The sequence below is a fragment of the Sorex fumeus genome, unplaced genomic scaffold (assembly GCF_029834395.1).
Source record: "Sorex fumeus unplaced genomic scaffold, SorFum_2.1 ptg000008l, whole genome shotgun sequence".
NCBI classification, from domain to species: Eukaryota; Metazoa; Chordata; class Mammalia; order Eulipotyphla; family Soricidae; genus Sorex; species Sorex fumeus.
The window spans coordinates 75,956,960-75,971,229 of record NW_026606065.1 but is presented as its reverse complement, the minus strand read 5'-3'; the positions used below and the strand labels follow the sequence as shown (position 1 = coordinate 75,971,229).

The window sequence follows — 14,270 nt, the reverse complement described above, 5'->3', positions numbered from 1 at the left end:
CGAAATTTGGGATCTGATCTTTGCTACCTTGGGTACTAGATGGACCTGGCTTAGTTCATCTAGAGACTGTGCTTTTTAAAAATTCTGTCATAGCTGGGAGAATGAGCACCTGTCTTTTCCAAGTCAGGAGTAGCCTAAGCTTCTCCATTCATGTCTGGGCTTCCTGTCAGTCAGTACCTCCTGTTCTTGAACCCTGCTTTTCACAGGGGAATTCCCTAGCCATTACCAGCAATATGTTAGTTGATTTTCCCCCTTCATTCTTCCATCTACTTTGTCTTTGTCGATTTTCATCTGGGAATCCATATTTCTCTTGGTTTGTGTTGTTTCATGATTCTCTGCTTCGAATAACTATTGAGAAAAGATGGGAACAAAAATATTGTTACTCCACCATTTTGAAATGGGATTTCATTCTTATCTTGAATCAAAGTTTCTCCCCAAATTCATTTATTCAATTCGATTGCATGTCACCTTATGTGGAGATTGTGTCTTTCCAGAAGTAATTCGGTGAAAAGGAGGTTACTAAGATGGGCCTAATCCAGGAAAAAAGTTATTCTTACAAAAAAGGCTAAGTTTGATATAGAGGCAGACACAGTGGGGATAGTATGTAAAGGGACATACACAGAACACAGCCCTCTATAAGCCAAGAGGAGAAACTGAGATCCTTTTCCCATTGTCCTAAGAAGGAACCAAACTTGCAGACACTTTGGTTTTGGCTTCTATGCTCCAGAAATATAAGGGAATACATTTCTGTTTTTTTGTCACCCAACCTTCGGTACTAGGCAGCTCTAGGAAACTATTGCAAAGCTAACATTTTATTGCTTACTCAATGCCCTTTCCCCTACTGAACCCAATTCCTACCTTAAAATATACTTTATTGTCACCCACTGGAGAAGGTGTCCTGATCCAGTTCAATTCAGTGTCCCTTGCAGTGTCCTCTATCATAATACCTGACCTCCTGCTCTGTAATCATTTTCTTGTCTAACTTCCACATGAAGCTGTTACATCTTCGTGTCTAGGATCCTATCTTGCCACAGAAACTTAGCTCTTGTTTGTTCAATGAGTCTATTATCTACAGAGCCTGGGATGGGAAGATAAGTGAAAGTCAGTGTGTTTGCAGAATAACAGAATGTTAGTATTATTATATTAAATTAATATTTAATGATAGAAGATTTTTTGAAAAAATGACATTCATATTTCTATCCTTAAAAGAAAATTAGTGATTGAAAGTTTTTTCCCCTATTATATTTGAACAGAAACTTCCTGCCTTGTCTAATGATCACAGTCAGTTAAGCAAACATTAGGACTACAAGGACTTGGAACTCTCCAAAGTTAAAGGTGTCATGAAACTTCCCAATTTCTGTGGCATTGTTTTTAAATTATGTTTTATTTATATGACAATTATGTTTTGAGTCAAAAACTGAAACTCATATTCTAGTAACAGAATTAAAAATTAGTTATGTTGCAAAGGGACAGATAGAATATACAAATAGAGTCCTTCAATGTTTATTTATTTAGAGTAATATAAATATTGTTCTTCTTTCAGATAGAATTTGTTCTTCACACAAGTCACTATATGTGCTCTAGCTAAATATTTATTCTCTAATAGAAAATGTATTCCCTGATGTATTCCCTGGTGGCCTCTCCCCCCTTTTAGTCCTAGGTGGAATTTTGATGAGGACTTAACTTCTCAAAAATTAAAACAAAGAGGGTCCTCGCAGTTGGTGCCTTCTTCCTGTCCTATGAGGTGCAGAAGATGTAGATAAGGGGTCATCACAGGGAATGTTCATCTATGTAATGTGGCAGGAAACTTTTTTTGTTTGTTTCTGTTTTTTTTCTTTTAAATTTTTATTGAATCACTGAACTATAAAGTTGCAAAGTAATTCATAATTAAGTTTCACATGTATAGTATTCCAACATCAATCCTTTCACCAGTGCTCACTCCCCTCCACCAATGTCCCCAGCCTTTCCTCCCTGTTTGCCTCCTGCCCAGTCCTGATCTATGGCAAGCACATTTTTCTCTTTATGCACTTTGATTTATAATCATGCCGATCCCTAATTCCTTCTTTAAGCATCCCGTCCTCCTCCAGGGTGTCTGCTTCCCTTCATCATTGTCATAGTGTTCCCTTCCCTGACTTCTTTGCCATCCCGCATGGCCCATGGTGAGAATCCTACTGACTCTCAGTTATGTGAAACTTTTGAATACTTCTGCACTTCCATATTCTAATGAGTTGCACTATAGATTATACAGGTCTGAATGTCTTGCTCCTTTTCTGTAAAGAGCTTCTTGTTGTTTGATGAAATATGAGTTTTTATAATAGCAGCAATCAGGGGAGTGAATTAAGAAATACTTGAGGGCCAGAAAGTTGATATAGGGTTAAGGCACATGGCTTGCATGTAGCAGACCCATGTTCAATTGCCAGCACCCCCTGGACCCCTGAGCTTCATTGGGTGCCACCATAGAGACCCTCAGGATTGCCAGAGTGGCATGGGTAATTGGCAGCAATTCAGGGCAGGAACAACACCACATTCTTGAACCCCTCAGACTGAACCCTCTTCCTGCATGGCCAAGAATCACTAGGAGGCTCCTGAGCGGTGCTTGAGAACTCCTTCATGAAAGAAATGGTTAAGAAAATTGTAGTGGGGCTGGAGCAATAGCAGAGCGGGTAGGGCATTTGTCTTGCATGTGACTGACTCGGGTTCGATTCCCAACATCCCTATGGTCCCCTGAGCACCGCCAGGGGTAATTCCTGAGTGCAGAGTCAGAAGTAACCCCTGTGCATCACCAGGTATGACCCGAAAAGAAAAAAATTGTAGTAATGAAAAAGGGGGATACAGTTTACAGAAAAAAAACTTGGAAGATTATTAAGGAACCAAACCTGAAATACGTGACCTTATACATGATGCTGCAGGATGTTTTATGATATAAATGAACTTTTCTCTGCATGAGCCTGTTAGGCTGACTTCTCTGACTTGCAGAAGCTGGGCTACAATTCATTGTGTGGGAGACAAAGTGTACAACAGTTACTATAAAGATTACTAGGACTTTCATTAATCCCAGCATGCATGCTCAATGTGTGAATGTGGGAAAACCCTGGCAGAAGGACCCTGGTCTGTGTGTGTTGGCTCTAAGACTTCCACTGGAGTTTCTACTCTATCCAGACTCCTGTGTTCCTTTTTACATAGGCTTTGTTTGGAAATGGAAAGCTCTCAGAACTAGAAATAAATTTCACATCTTGATTAGGGATGCAAAGACTTAGAAAGACTTGAATCTTTGGTATTATATGGTATCAATCACCAGTTGGCAGCTGTTTAATAGGATACCATTAATGAGCAATAGATAAGTTCTGTTTTGCTTCAAAGTCAGTGTCACTGTTGCTTGTCTCTGATATGAACTAGTTGGTATATTCTTTAAAATTTTTTTGACTTTGCTTCTATTTAAAATCCTTCTCACTAGAAGGAATAAACTATGTTGATTGTCTCTGAGAGGATATTTTAAAAGCTTAATTAAACAAACATTTAGATCATCCTCTGAAATATGCTGGATGACTGTGCTTGCATTAGCCTTCTTTTTATGTATCCCAAGGGATGGCTTCAGACACATGCATAAATCACTCAATAAGCAGTGTGTGTGAAGGGCTTATTGTATGCTCAGGATGAGATTGTGTTGTTAGAACTAGTTTCATGGTAGGCAAAATTTTGCTAATTTTTCTCCTGTTATTCTCTCCCTTCTGTCCCCATCCCTGCTACCTTTACAGTCTAGAAGCCGGGCTTATAAGGATTCTTTAAAGGAAGAGGAAAATAGAAGATTACAAAAGATGAAAGAGGAGCAACACCAGAAGGTATGGAAAGGAACCCATTAGCCAGAGCGATTTATTGACTAGTAATCCTAGATCATTTTGAAGGGCTATGAAATATTTACATACATAAAAAATTTCAATAAAGTATGACAAACATTTGGGACTGGAGAGATAGTCCAGCAGGTAGGATGCTTGCGTTGCATGCAGTCAGACTGGGTTTGATTCTTAGCATCCATATATTTTTTTTCATTTTTCATTTCATCATCCTGTTAATCGTCGATTGCCTCGAGCAGGCCCCAGTAACGTCTCTTTCATCCTAGCCCTGAGATTATATTCAGGGCTCTTTAGGAGAATGAGACCCATCATTGTTACTGGTATTTGGCATATTTGGTAGGCCACGGGGAGTTTGCCAGACTCTGCCCTGTGAGCATCCATATATATGGTCCCTCAAGCTCCATGAGGAGTGATTCCTGAGTGTGGAGTCAGGAATAAGTCCTGAGTATCATCAGGTGTGGCACAAAAAGCAAAACAAAACAAACAAACAAAAAATGCAATCATGAAAAGTGTGAGAGATGGGTATGTTTTATGAGAATAGTTGTATCGTTGTATGGTAGTTCCTGTCAAAGTTCTGTTGTTACTTGGCTTCATAAAGTGTTCTGGTGGGTATAATAGTGTGTCTGCTTTAATTAGGTGTTAGTAGTTCGTGAGAGAATGATAGAAACTCTTATGTTTGGGGATCCATGTCATTTTTAAAATCAAAGTTATATGAAATTATAAAATAGTGTTCAGAGAATACTAGAACAAACTTAAGTAAGAAAAGTTATAAGTGGCTTATAACTTATACACACCTGAAACACACATTTGTGAAAAACATAAAGATATTCTACACATGTGAGGATTTCATAGATACCTGTGGAATGAATATAGAATCTTAAGGAAATTTGGCTGGAGAGGAAGTATAGCAAGTAGGGCATTTGCCTTGCACATGGCTGATTCTGGTTTGATTCCAGCATTCCTTATAGTCCCTCGAGCAATGTCAAGAGTTATTCCTGACTACAGAGCCATGAATAACTCCTGAGCAGCTGCTAGGTGTGGCCCCCAAAATAGAAAAAAATGTTTGTGGGTAATCCTTACTAGAATTAGATTTTTGGTATGGTAACTGGGAACAGTGTTATGATTTGATAATCATACTGACCTTTAACACTTAGGCATAATTTGGGTCAAAAGCTCCTTAGCATGATGAAACTAATGAGAATAATCAATGATTTCTCCAAGGTTCTACTTAATTCAGTATTCAGTAACACTATTAAATTCTAATAGTTTTTTAAAAAGTTTGCTGTTTATATTTGGAACATGAAAAATCATTAAAGATAGACCATTTCATAAAGAAAATATGCTCGACAGATTAGAAAATCAGATCTGGGATTTAATTTTCAGGTTGAACAGTTATTTTAAGTAATGAAAATTAAACTTTTTATTTCCCAATCATATTTTCCTTCTAGAATTATATAAATGTATATATACGCATGTATAAATACATATATTTTTTCTGGTTGTCAATTGAACATATTTTTTATGTAACCTTTATATTGATTATTTTCCTTACTGTAACCTTCAGAAAAATGAATAACTTTTTCACATGGCAGATTATACCATTTTTAGGGTTTGTTTGTTTTTTTTATAAATTTATTTATTGAGTCACCGTGAGCTTTCGGTTTAAGTCTCAGTCAAACTACTGAGAGTATCTCCCCCACAAGTCAAAGCCTGGCAAGCTACCCATGATGTATTCGATATGCCAAACACAGTAACAACAAGTTTCACAATGGAGATGTTTGTTACTGGGCCTGCTCGAGCAAATCAATGAACAGTGCTACAGTGGAGGACAGTGCTACAGTGCTACATACAATGATGAAATACCTGTCTCTTCACCAGTGCACAATTTCCCACCACCAGAAACTCCAGTATACCCCCATCTCCCCTCCCCTACCTGTGTGGCAGATGGTTTTCATATTACTCTCTACTTTGATTACATTCAATATTTCGACACCAGATTCACCATTATTATTTGGGATTTTACCCCAACACTCACATCTGCTGAAAAGGCAACATTAGATAGACAATTTGTTTTCTATTGCTGATCTTGAATGTCGCTTCGCCTTGGTTGTGAGATTTGTTTCTGAATCTCTGGGATCATGGTTTAAGCCACTTGTTGAGTAACTAGAGGGCTCATTCATGGGCAGTGACTCAAGGTCTCATGGGGGGGGGGTGGAGGAAAGGGCCAGCTCCGCCTCCATCCCATGAGGCTCTGCTAGTCTCCTCACTGTGGGTCCCTACCTGGCTGTCCGTTAGCCTCTGGAATATGGCGGACCCTGAGCTGCCAGGGGGAACAGGACAAGGCACAAAACCTATATCCACCTGGGGTGGCCTGGGGCTGTTTACCTAATGCGAAGTCCAGAAGCATTTCTGCCAAAAGCCGCTGGGTTTCAAGATTTGTTTCTGAGTCTCTGGGATCATGGTTTAAGCCACTTGTTGAGTAGCCAGAGGGCTCCTTCATTTTTAGGGTTTTTAATAATATTAGAATACCTAATGATATTTATATTAATGATAAAATTATTTTAATTTTGCTTCTCTCATATCTAGTTCAGTATGTTGTTGGAATGTGCCCACTGAGAGCATTCTGTGCCTGGTAGAATCGCACTTGTGATAAGAAGATGCATAAAATAATATATTTATACTATTGTATCCATCCTTGTGTTCATTTTTTTTCATTTATTATTTTTTATTGATCGTACTATGAATAACCTAGTAAGTCCTTTAGGTTAAGTTGAAGGGACAGCACATTCATTTTGTTCTTATTCATCTTTGACTTTCACATTCTTCCACTGCTCTGGTCTCTGTGGATAATAAGTAAATTTCTCAATATTTTGTAGTTGATTTAGTTTCTTTTTATTCTAGAAATTTCTGTCTATTTTCTATGTACCTTCAACATATTTTTTGCCTGAAGCACTTTTTTGGTCAATAAATGAACTCAATCTTGGCAATTCAAATAAGCTAATACCTCTTTTGATTTTTTTCTGTCCTACTTCATCATATTAAAAAAAATTCAAATAATTTTATCGATATCACATTTTTGTGATCACATCTTTGATTCCTTATGTTCTGGTTTATAGTCACGAATACTCTTACTAAAACTATTTTCTAAAGATAAAATCACGATCACGACCACCCTGTTGTTCGTCGATTGCCTCGAGCAGGTGCCAGTAACGTCTTCTTCGTCCTAGCCCTGAGATTTTTTTTTTTAAAGTGCCATATTCAAGGCTTTTTCAGGGTTAGGAGAATGAGACCCATCATTGTTACTGGTATTTGGCATATTGGGTATACCACGGGGAGTTTGCCAGACTCTGCCGTGTGGGCATGTTACATTTGGTAGCCTGCCAGTTTGACCAAATTAGGAATGAGATGATAAGATGTCGCGCGGCCGCAAATGCGGCCGCGCGCTTCCGGGAGCTGAGTGTGATAATCTCTGGATCCTGGCCGTTGTTGGAGTTACACAGCAGTTGGTGGGTGTAACTGTCTAGTTGCTGGCAGGTCCAGTCCCAAACTGTGCAGGCTTGGAGATCTCAGCCCCGGGTCCCACACACCTGGGTTCCTCTGTCAGTTCTTTTATGCGTGAGGCTCATCCAAGTGTGTGGAGAGTGCTCCCAGCATGGCCTTGGCTGGGCCTCGGTGGTCTTCAGCTGTTGGGCCCTGGTGGAGACAGTCAGGCATAGGGTAGGAGACTCTGTCTTGTTCTCTCCCAGGAGCTGAGTGTGATGATCTCTGGATCCTGGCCGTTGTTGGAGTTACACGGCAGTTGGTGGGTGTAACTGTCTAGTTACTGGCAGGTCCAGTCCCAAACTGTGCAGGCTTGGAGATCTCAGCCCCGGGTCCCACACACCTGGGTTCCTCTGTCAGTTCTTTTATGCGTGAGGCTCATCCATGTGAAATACCATGTGAAAAATCAATTTAGTGATTTTAATTGGACTCCTATTATCCTATGACTCATTTTCTTTTGTTTTGGTTTTGTATTTGGGCCCAATCTTGTGGTATTCCAAGCTTACTCCTGACTCTGGAATCGCTCCTGGTGGGCTCAGGAGACACATGGGGTGTTGGGAATTGAACCCAGATCAGACAAGTGCAAGACTTTACCCACCACCCTAGCTCTGTGGTCCCATTATGACTCTTTTTTTCTCCCTAATTTTTATTTTATTTTTATAAAGTTTTTCACAGTAATTTATTGAGTGTAATTTATTACACTCAGTATTCCAATCCCAGTCCCATCACCATTATTTCTAATTTTCCCACCACCACCCAAGCCTGCCCCAAAAGCAGATAGTAAATAATTTATTTTGTTTTGCTTGTTATGAAAAATCTGTTAAAAATGATCCAAAAAAGTTTCCTTAGAGGAAAATGTGTGAGATTTTTGTATCTCACCCTGGAGCCATTAAGCCTTTACATAAAATATTACTAACATGTTGTTACATGTTGAGCTTTGTGTGCTATTATTTATTTATTATTTATCAAGATCTGTTGCCTTCTACCTTGCACCCCATCAAATGTGGTGTGGTACTTGGAGTAGAGTATGAAATATTGTGCGGCTGCGAACATGGCCATGCACTCCAGGACTTACAAAATTTTAAATAGGATGACATAGCTGGTGATGACTTTGGGGTCCAGAGGCATCTCTGCAGCTTGTGGTTCTCTTCTGAGATTTATTTGTGAGTCTCTGGATCATGGCTGTTAATGAACATATATAACACTGGAGACAGTTTGTGGGCATGGCCCCCACGCTCGAGGCAAGATAGGGATGTGACTCATTATTTTTCTCTATTTATTTATTTATTTATTTATTTTACTGAATCACCGTGAGATATAGATACAAGCTTTCATGTTTCAGTTACAATCACACAATGATCAAACACCCATCCCTCCACCAGTGCGTATTCCCCACCACTAATATCCTCAGTATACCCCCCTTTCCCACTCTCCTGCCCCCATGGCAGACAATATTCCACATACTTTCTCTCTACTTTTGAGCATTATGGTTTGCAATACAGACACTGAGAGGTTATCATGTTTGATCCTTTATCTACTTTCAGCATACATTTCCCATCCCGACCAATTCCTCCAGCCATCATTTTCTTAGTGATCCCTTCTCTATTCCAGCTGCCTTCTCCACACACCCCCAGCCCCCACCCCCACTCCGCTCATGAGGCAGGCTTCCCACTATGGAACAATCTTCCTGGCCCTTGTATCTACTGTCCTTGGGTGTTGTGACTCATTTTTTAACACAACCTTAAAAAATTATTTCCTATACTAAAAATATTATTTTAGGCACCGTGGGATTTCTGGTGCTGTTAATGGCTTCGCTTAATGCATAAAATATTCAGCCCCACACTCCCCCACCATTGTATGCTTCATTCCACTATCGCCCCAGTGTCTTTACCCACTAAATAAACCCATATTATTTACTTTCTTAAAGTAATTTATCCCCATCTACCCATCTTCCATCCATCTATCCATTATACCAACAAGCATCTATTAAGCTTTTTTTTTTTTTGCTTTTTTGGGTCACACCCGGCAATGCACAGGGGTTACTCCTTTACTCCTGGCTTTGCACTCAGGAGTTACTCCTGGCGGTGCTCAGGGGACCATATGGGATGTTGGGAATCGAACCCGGGTCGGTCACGTGCTAGGCAAACACCTTACCCGCTGTGCTATCTCTCCAGCCCCAAGCTCCTGTTTAATGCTGAGCCTTATACAAGGAATAAACTTTCAATTCAGAACAGGCAATCAAGGAAGGTCCCCATCATCAAAACTTATTTTGTAATAAGAAGACAGATTACTAAAAAAATACTGTGAAATCCAATACTACATCTTAAATTTTATAGTGATTTTTCACTTTGTAGTACTTAATGGTGCAAATTATATTATGATAACTTCAGTGCATTGTGTCAAATATTGTTCACTATTTGCCTTTCTCTTAAAACCCAAAGTTTGTTATTTCTAGTATTCAGCCTACTTAGGATATTTGTATTTTAGAGAGAAGAGAGACTATTCTGGTCTCAGGTTCTAAACTCAGTAGTCTGTGATGGGGGTTTTTATTCTTGACTCTGATGTTTCAGCTGTAGATGTAGGAAGTATTTTTAACGAATGAGACACAGGGAAATCTGCCTTTTTGTATAGATTTCAGTCAATATGAATTACCTTGTTTCTCACATTAATTATTTTAGTTCAATTTCTTTTATATATATATTTTATCTGATTCTAATATTTTCTCTGTCAGTTTTTTTTAATTTATGTGTCAATATATTTGTCCATAATTTCATTTTAACCTCTTTGTGTGACTTGGCTCAAATTATTTTTGAGTGCTAAAAATGACTTTTTCTTTTCAAGCATTTTTGTCACACAAAATCTAATTTGAAGCAAGTCATATAAAGAAAAATCATTTATTATTAGGTAAATTTAAAATATTCTCATTTATTGTGAATACTCCTGACTTTGCATGTTATTCATGCTACTTAATTTACTTTGCAACGTTTTTTCTTCTTTTCTGTTATTTCCTTGACTGAATTGTCTCTGTAACATTTATTTACTTTTCTTTTCCTCTTTCCTCTGCCCAGCATAAAAAAATCTTATAGTGTTCAGAGATTTTCCCCCCTTAATATTGTAATTTTTGGTTAGACCATTTAATCTCAAAATAATGTCTCACTTCAACTTGGATACTTTTTTATTTCACAATTTTTTCTTTTGCCTACTTTGCATTTCTGGGATCTCTATATAATGGATTTTTGTCAAGTCTGCATCTGTCCTCTCTAAGTCTTAAATCTTCTTATACCTCTTATTTCTGTGACCTTTTTCATTGCATTCTGAGGTGGGGAAGAAGCTTTTAGCTATATACACCCTTGCTCACTAAATTATAATATTCCAATCTGTTTACTTGATACATGCTTTGATTTTATTTATTTACCAAGATGGCTTTTAAATCATCTCATTAATAGAAATCATACCAACAATTCAAGTATTCTACTAATTCTTTTAACTGTATTTCCCTCTTCCCATTTGGTTTTATTTCCAGTGCTTTTCTTCCTTAAATGTTTGATTACCTTGGCTGTCTTCTCCTGTGTCTTTTGTATATGCTACTTGTATCTGTAGACAGGAGTAGAGGCCTCTGGGTATGGTGGCCTCTCCTTTCCTATGGTCTGTAGGTTCCTGGGACATTGTCCTATTTATACAGTCAGAACACTGCTCCTTCATCCACTGTTTACCCAATGGGCTATGTCCATGTTCTCTGATGTACTACAGATGTGGGAGGACAAAATCCACTACCAAACTATTCTAATATACTATTCTCCAACTGATCTTAGTGACTTGACCCATATACCTCCTTGTAGCTTTTTCAGAAGCACTGCTAACTCAATTCCAGTTTATTATGGACATTCATTTCTTTGTTTCTGTATAATATTTATCCTCTCTCTCGCTCTCTCTTTAATCTATTTGTAGTTTAAAAATATTCTGATAGAATTAAAGGGAGAAAGGGACTGTCCTTCATTGTTGGTGGGAATGCTGTCGGGACAAGCCTTTTTGAAAAACAATATGGATGTTTCTCAAAAACCTAGAAACTGAGCTTCCATATCACTCCACAATACCACTTCTGGGAACATATCCTGAGGATGCAAAAAAGCACAGTAGAAATTACATCTGCACCTGTATGTTCATTGCAGCACTGTTCATAATAGCCAGAATCTGGAAATAACCCAAGTGCCCGAGAACAGACTACTGGTTAAAAAAACTTTGGTATTCTACACTGTGGAATACTACGCAGCCGTTAGGAGAGATGAAGTCATGAAATTTGCTTATAAGTGGATGGACATGGAGAGTATCATACTAAGAGAAATGAGTCAGAAAGAAAGGGACAGACATAGAATGACTGCACTCATTTGTGGAGTATAAAACACCATAATATGAGACTAACACCCAAGGACAGTAGAGACAAGGGCCAGGAAGATTGTTTCATGGTTTGAAGTCATAAGAGCTGGGATAAAGCAGGGATCACCAAGTCAATGATGATTGGAGAGATTGCTCGGGCCGGGAGATGTCTGCTGAAAGTAGATAAAGGACCAAATATGATAGCCTCTCATTATCTGTAATCTGTATTGCAAACCATAATCGCCATAAGTAGAGAGTAAGAGGGCAGTTGTCTGCCATTGAGGCAGGTGGAGGGCTGGGATGGTGGGGGGGAGAGATACTGGGGATGTTGGTGGTGGAAAATGTACACTGGTGAAGGAATGGATGTTAGTCATTGTATGACTGAAACCAAAACATGAAAGTTTTGTAACTGTAGCTCATGTTGATTCAATTTTTTAAAAAACCAACAAATAAATAAAGTGACACTATATGAGTTTCACTGAAAAAGATAAATAAAAACTTAAGTTTTATCATTTTACCTTAATGTAATACTTAATCTAAGCCTTATCACATGAAAACTCAGAACAGATATGATAGTTAAAAAGGTAAAGGTAAAGGTAAAGGCCCTCCTGTTGATCGTCGATTTGCTCAAGCGGGCCCAGTAACGTCTCCATTGGAGACTTTGTTGTTACTGTGTCTGGCATATCGAATACTCTCAGTAGCTTGCCGGGCTCTCCGAGAGGGGTGGAGGAATCGAACTCGGGTCGGCCATGTCGGCCGCTTATAAGGCAAACGCCCTACCCATTGTGCTAAATGAATATTTTTCAATTAAAAATATTCTGATAGGGTGAAGGAACCACTATGACAATGATAATTGGAAACAGTCACTCTGGACAATGACTGAGTGCTGAAAGGAAATAAAGTGATAATACATGACAACCTTTCAGTAACAGTATTACAAACCACAATGCCTAAAATGAGAGAGAAAGACATAGAATAAAGATTGAAAGAGAGAGAGAGAGAGAGAGAGAGGAGAAAGAAGAGTCAATGACAACTTATCAGTAACAGTATTACAAACCACAGGTTTTAAAATGAGAAAGATATAGCAGAGAGAAAGATTGAGAGAGAGAGAGAGAGAGAGAGAGAGAGAGAGAGAGAGAGAGAGAAAGGAGAAAGGAGAGAGAAGAAAGAAGAGAGAAGAAAAGTGTCTGTTACAGTTTCACAGAAGCAGGTTGGTGGTGGGAAGAACTAGAGACACTGATGATGGGAAACGTGCACCGGTGAAGGCATGGGTGTTGGAACATTATATGACTGAAACCCAATCATGAACTACTTTGTAGTGTAACTCATGATGATTCGATTAACAACAAAAAATATAAAAAAATTCTGATAAGCTGTACATACTTAATGATTTGCAGTTATTGTTTTTATATAGACATCTCAAAAAATAAGAAAATGCTTAGATTATTTAGTATCAGAAATTATTAAAGTTATTAAAATTATTAAAAAACTATGGTGGGGACTGGGGAGAGAACACAGCGGGTAGGGCATTTGCCTTGCACGGCCGACCTGGGTTCAATTTCCAACATCCAATATGGTCCCCTGAGCACCGCCAGGAGTAACTCCTGAGTGCAGAGCCAGGAGTAACCCCTGTGCATCGCCAGGTGTGACCCACAAAGCAAAAAGAAAGAAAAAAACAAACTATGGTGAAGATATTTTATGAGAATGGGATGCAAAGATTTAGTGAAACGTTGTGTTCAATGAAAAATATTTTTATAGTTCAATTAGCACTAATAAAACATAAATGAATAAAATATCCAATCTAAGAATTTTGAACAAGAATAAGAAAAGATACCAAATGAAGTAATTAAGATAAGAACAGAAATTAATAACAAAACTTCAAGAGACAGCTGCTACAAAAACCCAACAGCTTGTTCTTTGGTAAGGTCAACAAAATGAACAAATCTCTGGCAAGTCTAATAAAAAAGAGATTAGTGAAAATGCAAGTAAACAACATTAAAAATGAGGGGCTAGAATCATAGATTTAGAAAGATTAAGTTTATATTACTGCACATAATCCACACATTCAATTTATTAGCATAACGTTAAGTGACTTGTTTTATAAAAAGTATTGGACTATAAAATGACAAAAAATAATTAAAATACATAAAGACACATGAAAATGTAAGTGATTTCCAAAGTTTTCTAAGAATAACTTTCCCCTATGAAGTTTAACTGAGATAATTTTATAGGAAAATTCATCATGCTTTTCAAGTGACAGATTTTATGTGCTTTAAAAATTGCTTTAGAGCAAGGGAAAATTATAAAATAACTTAAGAGTTAATATCATATAACATCCCCATAATGTCAAAGCCTGATAGAGGGCACACAGACACACAGAAACTTTTAGAGATTAGCATCTGAAAGAAAATTCTAATTAATGAGATTTTTCTTTTAGATAATTTACCAAAGTAAGGTTTATTCGAGGATTATAAAGATGACTATTATTGCTATATTAAAATATCT

General features: G+C 38.0%; 1 protein-coding gene across 1 annotated transcript in view; it reads left to right on the top strand.

Moving 5' to 3' along the window:
- EPSTI1 (epithelial stromal interaction 1) overlaps positions 1–14,270 on the top strand; it is a 114,870-nt gene that overhangs the window by 78,883 nt on the left and 21,717 nt on the right. The window contains exon 8 of the mRNA XM_056109872.1: positions 3,756–3,839. Within this exon, the coding sequence (XP_055965847.1) occupies positions 3,756–3,839 (84 nt within the window). The remainder of the gene's footprint in view (positions 1–3,755; positions 3,840–14,270) is intronic.